The 18,028-nt window shown below is 39.2% G+C and overlaps 2 protein-coding genes across 3 annotated transcripts in view; one reads left to right on the top strand and one right to left on the bottom strand.

Annotated features, from left to right (window-relative positions):
* Positions 1–1,604, bottom strand: part of ME1 (malic enzyme 1) — a 183,677-nt gene extending 182,073 nt beyond the window's left edge. For both annotated transcript variants that reach the window (XM_082474214.1, XM_082474215.1), the window contains exon 1: positions 1,470–1,604. In XM_082474214.1, coding sequence (XP_082330340.1) covers positions 1,470–1,547 — 78 coding nt within the window. In that variant the 5' untranslated portion in view covers positions 1,548–1,604. The remainder of the gene's footprint in view (positions 1–1,469) is intronic.
* On the top strand, positions 1,546–16,994 carry LOC309666640 (uncharacterized protein; the record flags this gene model as incomplete). Its single annotated transcript, XM_082474280.1, has 2 exons — positions 1,546–5,951; positions 6,037–16,994. One exon carries the CDS (start codon positions 1,546–1,548, stop codon positions 2,050–2,052), a length of 507 nt encoding a protein of 168 aa, XP_082330406.1. The 3' UTR covers positions 2,053–5,951; positions 6,037–16,994.
* Between the last annotated feature and the right edge of the window lie 1,034 nt (positions 16,995–18,028).

The following is an 18,028-nucleotide window of genomic DNA, read 5'->3' as shown; positions in this document are numbered from 1 at the left end:
CAACCCACTTGAAACAGACACCCTGGCCCCTGACTGGAGGAAATTCAAACAGGCTATACCACTCACGTGGTCCTTTCTAAGGGGCAACCCATTATTTGGTTATAAATTACAGCAGGCAGGTACACCTGAAAGTCATAAATTGTTTTGTCACATCAAATTTTCCCTTTATTTCCTACTGAAAATAGGCCCAACCTGCAGAATAATAAAAGGGAAGAATAAAATCAAACTAGCAATTAACATCACTGAGGAAAAAATAGGTAGGAAATATTTAAAATTTCATAATGCTTTATGACCAGAAATACTGAATAATCATAGATAAGTAAAAGTTGCCTGTCATCACAAAAATCAAAAAGAACTCACAGGAGCTATAGTTTATTAAATCAAAGAAATCACAAGTCTTCAAGCCATTAATAATGATTAACAAATCACCGGCACCATGTTGGGGGAGGGGGACGCTGAGGTCCAGTCCTTGATGGAAAAAAGCGTCTGGTAGAGAGCCCCAAATGACCCAACAGGCCTCTGTGCTGACTGATGGCATTTTCCATGTACTAAAGGATTTGTCAGAAAGCACACTCTTAAACAAAGGAACAATCCAGAGACAAATCCTGGCGATAAAATAAGTGTGACTGCTAAGTATCTCGTCGGCAAATTGATACACTCCCAGGTGTTTTCCATTTGAGAGAAATCTTAGGTGTTTACATTACCAGTGAAGAAAACTGAAATGTTACGAGGATCTGAAAAAGGGTCTGTTGCACTGTATTCCCCTTTTCATAAAAGAGGAGAAGTCTTAAAAAAAAAAAATTTTCCAGAAGGCCAGGTTCAAAGACATAGGAACGGCTTTACCCACAGTCCCACGTCTGGGGCAGGGATTCTGCGCCAGGCCACGCCAGGGCCCCCGAGGCAGAAGCCGCCCACCACGAATTCCCAGCCTCTCAACCGCCTTCCCTCCAGAAACCAAGAGGCCTTGACTTTGTGGTTGCTCACGTGACCCCGCTCAGAACACGTTCCTGGCCGAGCTGGGCAAGCAGGGCCACCTCGCTGCACGGCAGCCTCCAGTGATGGGCACCCTGAGTGCGCCCCGTACGTGCGTGGCACGTCGAGGCCAAGCTGGCAGCCCACCTGCCACCTTCACAGGCGCACTCCATTCACGCACGTTGCTGCCACTACTTTCTTTGCCTCGGCTCTCGCTTTCGGAGAAGCCAAGAGGTATTTAAACAAGTTACATCTCCTCCGTTCCCCGAACAGGATGCCCAGGCGCGGGGCCACAACACCCCTTCCCAGCACGCTCCCGGGGACCGACCCCCACGGGCGGCCCCTCCGTTCGGCCCGCGCCCAGGCTCTCGGGGGGCGCTCCGGCGGGGCGGCATCCCGGGGGCGCGGGCGGAAGGGCCAAGCGGCGTCCGCTGCGCCGCCGGGGGGCCTGCCCGTGACTTGACCGAGACCGAGGGGGGGGGGGCCGGCGGGCTTACCTTGTTGAGGTGGGGGCTCCGGGTCACGGCGTAGCCGCGCTGGGGGGTGTGTCGGCGGCCGGGGGCTTGGGGCTGCATGGCGGGCGGCGCGCGGGGTCGGCGGGGTCGGGTCCGGCCGGGTCGGGCGGCTGATGCTGCCGGGACGCCCGAGCTGACTGCGGCGGCGGCGGCGGCGGCGGCGCTGGGGAAGGGCCGGCGGCCGAGGGCGGGCGTGGGTGGGAGAGAGGGGGTGGACGCGGCGGGAGGGGCCGGCGAGGAGCCCGTGTCCCCAGCCCGGCAGCCTGCGAGAAGCGCTGAGTCATGGCTGGAGAAGAGGCGAGCGGCGAGCAAGGAGGAGGAGGAAGGGCGAGGCCCGGGCGGTGCCGGTCCCTTCCACGCCCAGGGTCCCCGCTCGCCATCGGTTCAGAGTCGCAACCGTCCCAGCCCATCCCTGCGTGGGACGTGGCTCGGTGTGGCGCACGCAGTGCCCTCCTTGCTCCAGAGACCCAAATGGGGAGCAAGGTCAGGTTCCCCCCGCCCGGCCCGTGGGCACCATCACCCCTGGCCGAGGCGGCCCCGCAGCCGCACCCCGCGGGGAGGTTGAGATGGGGTGGGAAACGGAGAGCCTCGGGCAGAGAGGACGGCTGCCCGGACACAGAGGGGGGGCCCGGGGGCTGTTTGCAAAAGGCCTTAACTGACTGATGCGAACGACACTTCATCTCTCCCCTCCTATCAAGCTCTTCCAAACGCGCTGTGCACAGTTCCAGATGGCAGCCAGGGCCGGGGTTCGGAGGAAACCAACCTTGACCCAGATAGAACAGGCCCGGGTAGAACTGGGAGAAAGGCAAGGGAGGAAAGTGCGGGCCGCGACGCCGCAGGAGTCTCTGTAGATCATCCCTGGGAATTTTATTTTAATGCCATTAATATAAAAGACAAGGTGCAAATGTTAGAGCCCACTGGACAGTCACATTTATCTCGTATATATTGTTCCCAAGCGTTCTAGAAGCCGAGATGTTTACGAATCTCTCTCTCTGAATAATGGTGGGTAACTCGATCTTTAAGGGCTTCAGTGTCTTCTTTGGTAAAACGAGAAGGTCGGAATAAATGATCTCCCAGCACTGGAATTCCATTATTATTGATATTTATACTTGAAGTTTCAAGGAATGTTGGAGCAGTCAGATCACAGCCAAAAGGAGTGTCTGACACAGCACACCCTAAAAGCTTCCTGTGCCCCAATTGCTTTTTCAGTTAATAGGATCGCTAGTTTCTGCCCTGTTCCTACCTAATGATTTTACAAAAAGTAGTGCTTGGGATTGAGCGTTTGATTTTATATATCCATAAACTAGACATTCAACCAAAGTGTTTTATTTCTAATTATGTTACTTTTCCTTATCAGAAAGATTTGTTATGGTCTTGTTTTTTGGCCATCCTGAAGTTTCTTAGTGCTAGCCTTTAAATTATCTAGAATCAGTTGCTTCAATAGAGAACATTTTATTTGCATCACAGAGTTCTTTCAAGATTCCTTGCATTCCAGTAACACTTTTCCCTGTGAATTCTATAATCCATCAATAATTAACCCAACAACATCTGAGAAGAGGGTATACTTTACAAAACTCACTCTCTTGAATTAACTGAGGTACATTACAATTAGCGTATTTTATTGGCAACAAGACCAGTTTAACAACAGGCCCGGAAACAAAACACAAGATGCTGAAGAAGAAACAAAAATGTTAGTACAACAGAACCTTATTATAATACAGCTCTTTATTACATAAATTTAGAGACACATTACCTGTCTATTCCTAGTTCTGTGATATAATACTTACAGATAGAAAGGCTGATGTAAATATAGGGAGTAGCCCCAAAAGAGTGTGTGGGCTCTTCCCCCAAGCCATCATTACAGAGGGATTACAAAATCCTGCCGGTGCAGGTAAAGTTCACATCTCCCTTCCACGTTTACTTCTCTCATGAAAAGAGCTCCAATCCTCTTGAATGACAGGATAAGGCCTAGCTGGGGGAGTCATTTTGTATACCCATGTGCAGTTCCAAGAGTACTGGGAAGAACCTATTTTTCCACATAAATGTTAGCTAGAACACCAACTTTTTCCATCCTTTTTAAAGATTTGTAGGTTTAGGCTTTATTACAAAAAACAAAAAACACATTAAAAATACCAAACACATTAGAAAAAACTTCTGCTATAATTTCCCTTGTGAGAAACTACAGTCACTCTATACACAATTGACAAAGTTAGGAATGGGTGTGATTCACACACAAAGGAACTAGAATCTGTAGTTTCTGATGCGCAGTTGAGAATACTAGGTCAAAATCAGATATTTCTTGCCCAAGTTTAATGCACAATGAACTCTAATCATATTTAAATATGATTGTAGCATTCCTATCTAAGGTCATTGAGATTTCAAGCAGAGAAAATTCAGGAAGTACGTAATAGCACATGCAACATTTCAAATGTAACTTTCATGAGAAAAAAATCTAATAGAAAAAAGCTGTAGCTGTATGATGGTTTGTGATATTAAGTAAATGATTTTGTATTTCTTCACACAAAAACACGTTATTGCTGTGTAAAATTAGTTCCAATTTTTTTTTTTTTTTTTTTTAGTTAAAAATCTTAACACGCCTGGTTCTTGGTGTGTTTCTGTATGAAGGAAAGACCTTTGACCTTTGGGGGTTCTAATTTGAGAATCCCAGTGTCCAATATATTAGAGAGGACAAGGCCTACAAGAGTGGCCAACCCTAAAAGTTCAGAATCAGAAGTAGGCAGCTGAATCCTTGGGGTGGCCAGCCCCAGGGTAATTGGCAACCTTGGCGAGAGTTGACTTTCTGCCTGCCTACTGCAGTGAGGATACAAGTTGAAGGAGCACTAATGGCGGGGAGGAAACACTTAACCTCTACCCATTTTAGGTTGTCAGCTGGGACGCTAAGAAGATAACACATTAACAAAAGAAAAACAGTTCATGAACTAACACATGCAGTGCACATCACCCAGGAGAAACCTAAAACGAAGAGTGGCTCAAAGCAGTAGCTTAGAACTGGGATCTATATATACAGCATCTTCGACAAAGAACAATAAATTGGTAGAGAAGTAACAGGACAAAGGAAAGCAGTTTTAAGCTTCCAAGGGCGGCAAACTCTAGGAAGATAAATACATGGGAAGAAATTAATGGAATAAGATTTGTTTGCAGATTCCTCTGGTCCTCATAATTTGGGGTGACATATCCTGGCTTTACCTGGCTCTAAGGAATCCCTGATGAACCAAGCTGTAAGTTATTGGTATCTGAGTATTAGAGTAACAGGTGAAATGGGTTCATGGGTCATTTCATTAGAATGTTTTACAGAGACGCACCCTTATTTTATTCTGTTCTTTAAGCAGAAGTTTATGCAAAGGCCCCATCCTCTAGGAGACCCTACAGAATGTCTAGAGCCCTATAGAACACATCTGTTTTTTTTAAAGTAAGCAGTATTTCTCTTTATTAACCCTTAAGAGCATTACCTCTACTATTAGGAATAATGTAATACCACCTCATTCTTAGTATATATTACAATCATTAAATATAGATGAAAACATATAAAAATACAGATACTGCATGGTGACTTCATCATTTGGGAATAAATCTACAGACTAAGTCAGAACATGCATAAATCATTTATATTTAACTGTTCCTTTATACCTGAACAAGTTTTCACTAAGCATGCTAATAATTTTCAAATGATGTAATAAAAAATCTGCTTGCAGTATTTGGCTGAATTACATTTGGGAAAAAGAAGCTAGCTCTTTCTCCTATTTCAATACTAGTATAGTCTGGATCATATTATACATGTATAGAAACTTAAAAGATCATAAATTTCCCATGAGGAGACATTATTTAGTCTGTGTCATGGTATGTATTTGCAAAACATTTTAACACTGCAAACATTAGAAGTTTCAAGATGGGGCACTGGAAAAAGTTTATACTCTACTACAATGATGCTAGGTACTTTTCCACAAGGCCTCTTAATGTCAATCAACTGGAGGTGGGAGTTTACCAATGAATTGCTTGATAGCCATCATTTCCTGGTGACATGAACTGGGTTTTGAAGGTTACATTGACTGGATTTACCAATGTTTTTAGCTTTTCTACAGCAAGAAAACCGACCATTAGGGCAACTTAAGGGGAGTAATCTCCATGGTACTGGAGAATAGAAATATCTCTATTAGCACCACTGATAGAACCCCGTGGAATCCAAGCCCCCAGTGGGAGTCAGCAACTGATTGCAGTGCTGTCTGCCCGTTACTGCTGAGTGGTAACAGCGGTGTGCAAAGATGAAGCTCCTTCCTAAAAAAACTACCCAAAATAATAATGTTAAAAGGAATACTCTTCTTCACCTCTGCGCTATCAAAGCTTTTACATTTTCTGCTGTCTGTTTAATTCCAGGTTTATCCTCCTGTGAATTTGGTGAAAGCCCAATAATATAGCCATTTAATGTAACAGGCATAACTGACGCAGGTAGGTAGATATATTTGAAATGTGAACTTCTGATACCTGTAAAGCCTTCTTGCCCATCCAAGCCCTGTATCTCTCCATCCACCAGGAGAATCACCACAGCGGTTGCCTTTCCAGGACGAGCAGGAGAGGAAACTGAGCAGACACATCAGAACTGAAAGGAGAATGTGGTCCAGCCAGCTCCAGCCCCTCTGAAGAGCACAGTTTAAAAATCATGGATCATGGCCAGTGGTTTTCAGTCTTTCTCCCATATTAGAATCACCTGGAGAGCTTTAAAAACACTCTTGACTGGACCCAAAGTTGTTGATTTCATTGGTCTGGGTGGTAGCTTTAGTACCTGCATTTTATGCCCAAGGTCCCCAGATGATTCTAATTTGCAGCCAAATTAGAATTCTGGACCCCTGTTCTAGAAGAATGGTTCTCACAATTTTGCTTGCATCAGAATCAGCTGCGGGGCTCATTAAAGCAGGGACCCACCCCCAGAGTCTCTGATTCAGTAAGTTGGAGGTGGAGCTCCATGATCTGCATTTCTAACAAGTTCCCAGGTGATGCTGTTGGAGATAGTCAAGTGACCACATTTTGAGACCCACTGGTCTAGAGTAATGCTATCCAACAGAAATGTAACATGACCCACATATGTAAAGTTTTCCAAGTAGCCAAGTTTTTTAAAAAGTAAAAGAAACAGGTGAAATTCATTTAAATCATATATTTTATTTAACCTAATACTATATCCAAAATATTTGTATGTCAACATATTATCAATATAAAAATTACTAATGAGATGTTTTACTTTTTTGATTGGTACTAAGTGTTTGAAATCTAATGTGTATTTTATACACACCGTGCATCTCAATTTTGACACCAAATTTTTATCAGAAGTGCTTTTTCTGTACTTAAGTTTTATAAAATTTACAGTTGAAGTAGTAGATGCATATAACCAAGTTGCCGCAAACATACTTAAAAGCTTTTTCATAATGAAATTGAGTTTTATATTTAAATTAAAATCAAATAAATTTCTTTTCCCCATTTGAAAAATTTAAGACTATTTGGTCTACTGAAGGTTGATCATTAACATTACCTACCTGTTTCTACCTGTTTGTGTAGGCAGTTTCCATATTGGTAATGAATTGTGTTCCTAAAGTTCATATGTAAGTCAATCATATTGCAGTTTTTTCATAGAAATAATACAACAAATGCTTCCACAGTAGCCTTTAAAAGCCCATTAACACATAATGGCTGAAATATCATACAAAGAATAAAAGAGTACTTCTCTGAAGTTTTTAAAACATATTTCTGCATAAAATGTCTGACAAGTTTCAAATCGGCACTCCATGAGTAGAATTCTCTTTCAATATGCCCTGGGAAAATAGAAGAGTGATATAAAGATTTATTTCTCAATAGATATGAACTATGTCACTTTCTTTAAAAGGCAGAATCAATTACAGTCACATCTGGTTTGAAATAATAATTGTTTTATCTCACTGCATAAATAAAGGACATTCATACAACCTGTGCCTTAAAAAAAAAAAAATCACAGAAATATTTCCAAATGCGAAATGTAGTTCCTATTTTTATACTAAAATTAAAAATAAGGACTAGTTCTAAATTTAAGTCCTCTGCTCAAAATTCTCCAATGGCACCCACCTCACTCATGATAGAAGTCAAAGTCATTACATGGCCTACAAGGCCCCATAGGAACTGCCCCAGTCCCTTTATCTCTGTGGCTTTGTTACCTTTATCTTCCCTCCCCCTCTCCTGCTATTCTAACTGTGACTGCCTTACTTTTCCCCAAATAGGATAAGCACATTCCTACCTCATGGCCTTTGCTCTTGCTGTTCCTTCTCTGGAGCACTTGTCCCTCAAATATCTACATGGCTCCCTCAATCCCTTCAAGTCTTTGCCCAAATGTCATTTTTCATCTGGGGCCTCCTCCAACCATTCCATGGAATACAGCAATCACTATTCTTCCTTCACCCACTTTCTTTACTCTCTGTGGTTCTTCCTTACTTAATTTTTCTCCATATAACTTTTTATATTTAAATATAGAATGCAATTCACTTATTATTTGTTTGTCATCTCACTACCATGACCACTAACATGTCAACTCCATGGCAGTGGAGGTTTTATATCTTTTGGTCCTTTCTGCGAAATCCAACACTTCCATGTTCCAAAACTCCACATAAACAACTTTTCTAACTTATTTCATGATCTATTTATTTATACACACATTTCTTTCACATGTATATTTTTTTATTTGACTGTCTCCTTTAAGCCTTCTGCAGAAAGGGAATAGATCCCTTCATCTTTGGCAAAAGATTTATCTGGAAATAATTAACGAGCCATCAGAATTGGAGATAGAAAGTTCATTGTTGCAATGGTTGGCACAATAGCCTTTCAAATAATCCTCAGTTTTCAAATCATTCTTGAAAAATTCACGTTTACTATATTCCTATAGAATGGCATAAATTTGGTTGAGGCTGTTCTCTAAGGAATACTCATTTGGATTGTACAACTGTACAATGTTTTATCATCCTGTACAATTATATCTACTGTCAATAAAGTATCCATTCATTAATAGCATGTCTTGTATTATTTAAAACCTAAAGTTACATCTATTATGAAAAAGATCCAGTTCAATATTTTTGCTATTCAATTTCATTGAATTGAAATTTTACTACTTCCTTACATTTGCTTTTTATCAGTTAATCTAGATAAAAACCAACCCCCATCACTGTCATGAATAAATCTGTATCATTGCTTCCAAGTGCTTTTTAGTATAGCAACTCTGTCCTTCGTTGGTATGATTTTTTAAATTCAATTTATTTAAACTAAAAAAATGAAAACACTTCACCCATTTCTCCCACCTCTCCCACCCCCCTCCTCTGGCAACCACCAATCTGTTCTCTGTATCTATGAGCTCGTTTTTTTTTTTTTTTAAGATTCCACATATAAGTCAGATCATACATTATTTGTCTTTCTCTGTCTGACCTACTTCACTTAGTACCATACTCTTAAGGTCCATCCAGTTTGTTGCAAACAGCAAGATTGCCTTCCTTTTTTATGGCTGAATAATTCCATTATATATATATAATGTGGATATATATATAGATCACACTTTCTTTATCTATTCATCCATCCATGGACAATTAGGTTGTTTCCATATCTTAGCTATTGTAAATAATGCCACAGTGAATGTGGGGTGCATGTATTCTTTTGAGATAGTGTTTTGTTTCCTTCAGATAAATAGCAAGACGTGGAATTGCTGGAGCATATGGTAGTTTTATTTTTAATTTTTGGAGGCACCTCCGTGCTGTTTTCCATAGTGACTGCACCAATTTCCCTCCTCCCGACAGTGCACGAGGGTTCTCTTTTCTCCACACCCTCAGCAACACTTGCTATTTGTTGTCTTTTTGATAACTGCCATTCGAACAGGTATGAGGTGATATCTCATTATGGTTTTGATTTGCATTTCCCTGATGATTAAGTAGTAGGTTAGAATATAGAGTCTGGAACCATAATTCCTGGGCTTCTATTCCAGCTTTGCCATCTCCAACTTGTGTGCCCTTGTTAACTTACTTACCTCCCCTTGTTTCCTCAGATGATTTAGCCTGACTAGTGATAAGCACTATATGAATAGTTACCAAATGAAAACCAACAAGATGAATAAATCAGGCACACTACTCTATGTACTTAGTTTGAACTTTTAAAAAGAAAACACTACCCATCACCATCACTAGAAGAAACTGGAGTGTCCTAAGGATATGATTTTTAGTTAGAATTTCAGCACTTAGACGTTTTGGCATTAGAAAGCAGAATTAAGTGACTTGACAAGTGTTGAGTATTAATTCTGTAGGCTTATCTAATGTACTAGATTCTTCTCGTATTTTTTACTCTCATAACAAAGTAAATATTATTTGAAATCACTTGTTTTTGTTTAAATTTCGTGTTTTTAAATTTGGCGATGAAGTTGCTTCAAAATATAGTTGAATCCCTGGAAGTTCCCCTGATTTGTTAGTTTTTCCAAGATATCACCACAGAACAGCTTCCATACCACATCATTTCTCTGTCCCGGTCCATTTTTTCTGAGTTGCATGCTACAGCTGACCACTCTCATTGGCCATTGTACCCTCACTGGTCCAAACCTCTTCCCTAGATTGAGGAGTGGTAGAGCTACTCAGATTCTATGGGAAGCAGGGAAATTATGTTATGAGAAATTTGGAAAAGCTTGTAGGGTATTCCATTTATCTATTGATATGTAACATATTACCCCCAAATTTAGTGGCTTTAAACAATAATAACAATTTCATTCTCTCTCATGGTTTCTGCCCGTGAGAATTTGGGAAGCCTCAGCAGGATAGTGCCAGCCCAGCCTCTCTCACGTGGTTACAGTTAAACAACCAGTGAAAAGGGGGGTAGCTTAGAGTAGCTGGAGGTTGTCCAGGCACTTCTCTCTCTCTCTCTCTCTCTCTCTCCCCCCACCTCAAGTACTATCAGGCTCTCTCCATGGGGTCTCTCATTGTGGGCTAATTCGGGTTCCTCACAGCATGACAGCCTCAGAGCAGTCAAACTGCTTACTTGGAGGCTGAAGGCTTCCAGAACAAGTATTCCAGGGAACAGGGTAGAAAAAGTGCTTTTGCTTTTGCTTACCTAGCCTTGGAAGTCACAGATTGTCACTTTTCCATACTCTCTTGATCCAGTCACAAAAGCCTGTCTCAATGGGAGGAGTGCCAAAGCCACACTGTAAGAAGAGCTTGTGTGATAGGAGATTTGTTGCAGCCATTTGGAAAATACAACCTGCCACATAGGCGTGTGAAGAGATCTATTAAAAGGTTTGTTCCCATCACGTTTTTTAGATACTAGTTCATCTAAAATATGCAGTGGGCAGTACACTTGACACAAAGTATTCACACCAATAAAAAATGTGCATAAGGAAACAAGAAACACGTATTCTAGAAAAGCAGCCTAGAGGGTAAACTATAATTCAGTTTAGATACAGACCCCCAACCTTTACTACATCTTCAGTGTACCAGGTTTTGGAGTCACCGATGATGATTCTGAATATTACAAGATTTCAAAGTGCTTTCTAAGTTGTTTTCAATCTGATTTAATGAGGTATATTTTCTTTTAATACTTTGAAAAATGACAGTACATAGAAAATATATATATTAGTGCCAGAATATTAAATTAGCCATAATGCACTACTCTACAATACCTTAATTATCTTAAATAGTTAGGAGGTTACTAAATTAGTCTAGTTTCATAGACTGTTAACAAGGAGCAGTGAAAGAATTACATATTAGAAACCAAAGACATCTGGGCCTGTTGGAACCACGTATTGGTTTAGTTTTAGTAAGAATACCATATTAAAAGTAATACTGAACACTGAATACCGAATGGAGTTTTCTCTTTTTTTAATTTGGAAAAATCTGCACCCAAACTGTTGATGGCTTGTTGTATTTTACAGTTCTGTAGTGTTTGAAGTTTGTATAATTACTTTTATATTCAGAAAAAACCAAAACTTTAAAATTTGGAACATACCCAGGGGTGTCTATAATTATAAAGCAGAAACTAACACACCATTGTAATGCACTTATACTCCAATAAAGATGTTAAAAAAAAAAACTAAAAAAAAACAAAACAAATATACTGTAAAAATTTAGGAATCTCGATTTTTTTCTTTTGTTCCGAAGGTAATTTAAGATGACAATTTGGCATATGCTGCTTTACAGTATGGATACTCTAAAATCTCTGCTTGCCAGGAGGCACTGAAGCCAACTACATAATGCAACTCTGAGACAGGGAGGATAAATTTCATAATACCCTCCTCTGCCAAACACCTGTGCGGATCCACCCTACTCTTCTAACTTTGAAAAAGCTGGACTAAAAACAAACCAAAAAAAAAAAAAAAGATTAAAATTTAAAGTTAAAAAACTGTGTAGAAATGTAACCATTTTTCATAACACTATATATTGAATTTACCATTTAATGCAGACTCACCCAAATAACAGATTATCGTGGAATTTAGTTAACAAATAATTGATTTCCAAACATAACATGATGCTAATAGCAGTTCTGTAAATGACAATATTATGTGGCTTTTTTACTTCTTAGTATCTGCTTCATGTTTTGAAAAACTTGATGTTAAAGTTAGAGAAAATACATATTAAATATGATTGAATTTCAAATAAAGTTTTTCAATCACAAGAAATGTTTCCAAAAAAACACTTAAATTTCTCCTTTTAATGAACAGCGAGTAAGTGCTTGAAAATTGCCGTTCATTTCTGACACTGTGTGAAACTATTCGCCTGTATAGCTCAAACAGATGTTATAAAAAATAATGAATCAGGGCTTCCCTGGTGGCGCAGTGGCTGAGAATCTGCCTGCCAATGCAGGGGACACGGGTTCGAGCCCTGGTCTGGGAAGATCCCACATGCCGCGAAGCAACTGGGCCCGTGAGCCACAACTACTGAGCCTGCGCGTCTGGAGCCTGTGCTCCGCAACAAGAGAGGCCGCGATAGTGAGAGGCCTGCACACCGCGATGAAGAGTGGCCCCCGCTCGCCGCAACTAGAGAAAGCCTTTGCACAGAAACGAAGACCCAACACAGCCAAAAAGAAAGAAAGAAAGAAGCTTAAAAAAAAAAAAAAAAAAAGTCATCTCCGCTTTAAAAAAAAAAAAAAAAATAATAATGATTCAAAAAATCACACCCATAAAAGGGCTAGCCTTATTTGGTTGCGTTATTTAACTTGAATTTTAAGAGACAGAATATTCTGTGTTTTTGGAGAGCAACTCAAAACACATCGACTTTGTTAGCATGAAGCTCGTGGGCTGTATCTAGCGGTTAGCAGACAGTGACTGCCAGAAATACAACTAAGCCAGCCTTAGGCACCAACTATCAATCTGTAATGTCACCAGAAACCTGGCATTTCAAATCTAGTCCTAAGCTGAAGCTCTAATACCGTGGCAGAGCTCCAGACCTCCTGGTTTATGGGAGAGGGAGAAAATGTGTATGAAAGGTTGTACTCAGGAGAGTTACACAAGAGGTTCATTCATGACACATGAAGAGACTTGGGAGAAAGCACGTAGGCCAGGGTGGAACTGTGGAGTACTAAAATAAATTTTGCTGCAGTGGAAACAGCAGGACCAAATCATTTTCCTAAAGACATGATCTAATTTCTGAAGGAAAATTGGGAATTTGGGGGCAGGAGAAAAAAATCGTATAGATTCGGCAGGAGAGTTATTAAGTCACAAGTCACTATGGGGTTCTGAAAATAACCAGGCTTAAAGGAGAAAGGTAGGGATGGGGGGAGGGATATAAACCTTAGATGTAATAGTGCATTTCCAGCCCTGTGCTTATTCAGATTTGGGGGATAGGTATTCTTTGCTGGAACCATACGCCAAAAAAGATGGAGGAAGCAACCAATCACCTTCCCTGTGCTTCCCCCTCACCACCGCCCCCAACAGCCTGTTTATCATCTGTGGCTAATGGAGGTTAAAAGGTGGATTCTGAGAGCACTTTCCTCTCCTGCTCCGTCATGCAGTGAAACTAGGCTTTGGAAAGATCTGAGGCCATTATGCCCTTACCATTGTCTTCCTGTGGTGGAGAATAATAGCAAGGCAGGAATCAAGTTCTATCAGGTGAGCCGGACCTGCACAAAAACAACAAATAATCCCCCACTCTCCCTCTTCAGCCCTTACCTTGCCTTCCTTTATGCTTTACTAAACCACTACTGATGCAATGGGGAAAAAAAAAAAAAAAAAAACAGGGAGCAAAAAATGAAGTCTATGCTGAGCAGAAGAATGGAGGAAACTTCTGGAACACAGGCCAAGTTAGAGCAAAATGATACAAATCACTGCTAAAAGGAGTATACCAAAATGCCTTCAAGCTTTTGGAATTAAGTTCAGAAACAGCTCTACGTTTGTCAGAGAATAAATGATTGAAAGTTGTACAGGTCATGTCCCAGAGTTGATTCGTACTTGACTTGTTAGCCCTGTCTACAGGGAAACTGATACACAGTAGGAGAAAATACAAATATTAAATCAACTGGACTTTGTTATATATAGTTTTGCTTGCAATTTTCCTGATAATATCTGTTGGAGAGACATTAAATCTATCTCATGAGAATAAAATAGTTTTTTAATCACAATATCTTCCTCCAATCTGTATATATTCTTCATAATAGATCTGTACATAGCAAAAGTAAAAGGGCATAAGAACAAAGTCATATAAATGTGAAGCCTTATAGTAGTTTCTGAACAGTTAAAGAACAGCAGAGAGAAGCACAGTATTTTAATTTTCTTGTACCTCTTGTACCTAAAGATCCCACTTTTTCATGTGCCCTACTCCTAGCTCCCACATCTTAAGGAAGATACAGCTTTACAATATTTTTCAAAATTATCTGCTTTAAAACCTTCATCAAACTCAGAGGAAAGAGCTATTTCTTCCCTTAGTGATACATTTTACTTGAATTTATGTTCCTTTTGTTTCCCAGTTCTACTCCTGACAATCTTTATGATCTATAATCTTCTTACAGGAACTAGAGTACTTAATAAAGCCAGCCTAAACTTGAAATCTCCTTAGAGAGATTCCTTTTAGAAATTTATAAATATTTACCACACTCCAATTATTTCAAAACCATCAATAAATGTAAATTTATCTATAAACATAATAGTTACATGTTTTTTTCAGGTATCTCCTTATTTCTACACAGTCATTTAATGAAACTATCAAATCTATTGGTTTTACAGTATGGAGGGTCCTCAAAAAACTAAAAATAGAATTGCCATATGATCCAGGAATCCCACTCCTGGGCATATATCTGGACAAAACCATAATTTGGAAAGATACCTGCACCCCTATGTTTACAATAGCCAAAACATGGAAACAACCTAAATGTCCATCAACAGATGAATGGATAAAGAAGATGTGGTCCATGTATACAATGGAATACTACTCAGCCATAAAAAAGAATGAAATAATGTCATTTGCTGCAATATGGATAGAACTAGAGATTATCATACTAAGTGAAATGTCAGACAGAGAAAGACAAATATCATTTGATATCATTTATGTGTGGAATCTAAAATATGACACAAATGAACTTATCAATGAAACAGAAACAGACTCACAGATATAGAGAACAGACCTGTGGTTGCCAAGGAGGGTGGGTGGGGGAGAAATGCATTGGGAGTTTGGGATTAGCAGATGCAAACTATTATATAGAGAATGGATAAACAACAAGGTCCTACTGTATAGCGCAGGGAACTGTATGCAATATCTTGTAATCTACCATGATGGAAAAAGAATATATATATATATATATATATATATATATATCTGAATCACTTTGCTGTACACTGGAAACACATTGTATTGATAAATCAACTATACTTCAATAAAATAAATGTTTTTAAAAATCCATCAAAAATTAAATCTATTAGTTTTCTAATAGGTTGCTAATATTTCTACCTATTCAACTTATTAAAATGAAACAGAAGTTAAATGCTACCAACAAAACTTAGGGGGGATAAAATGTTGTTGGAGAACCATAAAATTAGATAATTGTTAAAAAATGAGTGAACTGAGATCTAAGTAAGGATAGTTCTGCTGGAAATATGCTCCCCTTACTATGAAATACTACTGATTTATTGACATCTACCCTAAAGGCCATTTTAACATTTTAGTTACAACATCAGCGTCTTCCTGACAGTAGATAAGGTAGTTCTTGATGTATTTTGTTGTCTATTAATGTGTAAGAAGTTACCAAAAAACTGAATGATCTAAAATAACATTTTTATCTCACAGTTTTTGTGGGGCAGGAATCTGAAGGCAGCTTAGCTTGATACTCTGGTTCGGGGTCTCTCTCACGGCTGTGTCAAGGTGATGGCCAGGGCTGCTTTCATCTCAAAACTCGACCAGGGAGGATCAGATTCCAAGCTCACTGAGGTGAATGTTGGCAGGATTCAGTTTCTAGTTGGCCTTGCTGGCTGTGTGGGACTCCGCATAGGGCAGGGCAACCACAGCGGCTTGCTCCATTAGAACAAGCAAGAAGAACCGGAGAGAGAGAGAGAGAACAGCATGAGATTCCAAATTTCAGGAGCGACATCCATCGCTTTTGCTCTATTATTCGATTCTTTAGAAGCAAATCACTAGGTTGTCTACACTCAGGGAGAGGAGATTGCACAAAGTGTGTGAATACCAGGAGGTAGGTGTCTTTGGGAGCCATTTGAGAGACTGCCTACCACACCTGATATGGGAAATTCTTTATAATTCCAGAGCTTTTTCAGATCTCAACACCTTTGGATAACAATTTCCAAGGGTTAGTGGTTTTTATTTTAATAAAATGTGGTCTATTTTGTACTTTAAGATTTTTTAAATGGGGGGGATGGAGAAATTTCTTATAGGCATTTTAAAATAATTGCCTAGTTTTCACTGATTAATGCTATATCTGAACATTCGATATATCAAAACCACTTTTTTGACTAAACAAAATTAAAGCGAGTCAAAATGAAATAAATAAGATATTTTTCCAAAATATGCTTCAGTATTGAGCTAGATAATATCATGGAATATAGCTTGTTTGACACATCTGTCATTCATAACTCTCATTTTACAAATAAATTAAGATAAAGGGCCATGATAGGTGGACATTACAACTGTTTCCAAAAAATAAACAAATCCATAAAACAGTCTAGTCAATTCTTTTAAAAAACTTCCCCTTCTCGCTAGGTCAAGAGTTCTCAACCAGATATTTTTGTATATTTATAGATGTCAAAACTTGATGTGATTGTGCATTTTCTGTAGAAGGAGTTAATAGCATTCATGAGCTTCTCAAAAGAACAAGAACCATTGCCCTAGGCAACAAGGATTTAGGCACTGAATTCTCATACAGAGTCTCATGAATTTGCTTCATATAAACACAAAAAAAAGTAAAGCAAAATTTATTGAATTTTCTTTTAAACTGTCCATTTCCTCACTGTAACTAGTGTTGAGCTCCATAGTCACTCAACAAATATTTATTGAGTGTCTACTAGATGCCGGCCACAGTTCTAGGTTGCCCTGAGATCAGCAAGTGACCTGGGAAATGGAGAAAAGAGGATAATGTTATTAAGGCAATGACCTGATCGTGTCTGCTTCGCTGGCAAGTTTTAGAAAAAAGGCACATATTAAATTTTCCAAAACAGGAATCAGATTCAAGTGTCAGGTCTTCAGGGAAATAAAGGGATAGATAAAAATTCAAATCAAACTGAACTTCTCAAGGTCAATGTGTACACTGTATCAAAACAATTATTAACATCATGTAACCATTTCTCTCTGAATAAGGATGAATTCTCTGCCCACACCCAGCAAATTTTTTTTTTATTCTAAATTTTTGTCAAAGGCAAATGCTTTCCCACACTCAGAAATGCATTCTTGGTCCTCCAAGTATTCATTTTATGCCAAGTTTCAAAGTTTTAATTCTAAACTCTTTTGTTTAGTTTTTGAAGTATACATTATAGCACAAAAGAACATTTTTTTGTTTGATTCAAACAGTTAATCATTATTTCCATGAATTCTTGAGAAAATTACTTTTAATCTAAGAAGTAGAAATTCCACCAGATAATCTCATTTTTTTGAGAATATAACAGATATGAGGACATGGAATCAAAGGCCTGCATCCTCATTTTGTTGCTACCTTACTGTATTAATACAATTAGAAATATGTTACTATGGCCCAGGAAGAGTCGGGTTTATATTAACAGTCCTAATAATAAATTAACTGCCCTGTATCAGCCAGGAGAGAACTCTCTAATAGAATGACACAGTGCTCTGTCATTGTCTTTTTTTCTTTAACACTCTTCAACTTTTTAGATGAAACTGTAGCAGGCATACCTTTTAAAAAAGTAGTGTAAAATATATTTTTTATAATGTCTTTAAATTATAATAATAGTTCATGCCTAATAGAGATAATTTAGAAAACATGGATGATGGAGGAAATCAGCCATTGTGGTGTGACTTTTCTTTCTCATGGGCAAATTATATTTCTTGAACAAATTAGCATGGCTCTGAAATTTTTTTGTGTTTGCTGGATGCCCATTTTAT

This window comes from Balaenoptera physalus (assembly GCF_965194825.1).
Source record: "Balaenoptera physalus genome assembly, chromosome: 9".
Lineage (NCBI taxonomy): Eukaryota > Metazoa > Chordata > Mammalia > Artiodactyla > Balaenopteridae > Balaenoptera > Balaenoptera physalus.
This window is presented reverse-complemented; position numbering and strand designations above follow the sequence as displayed.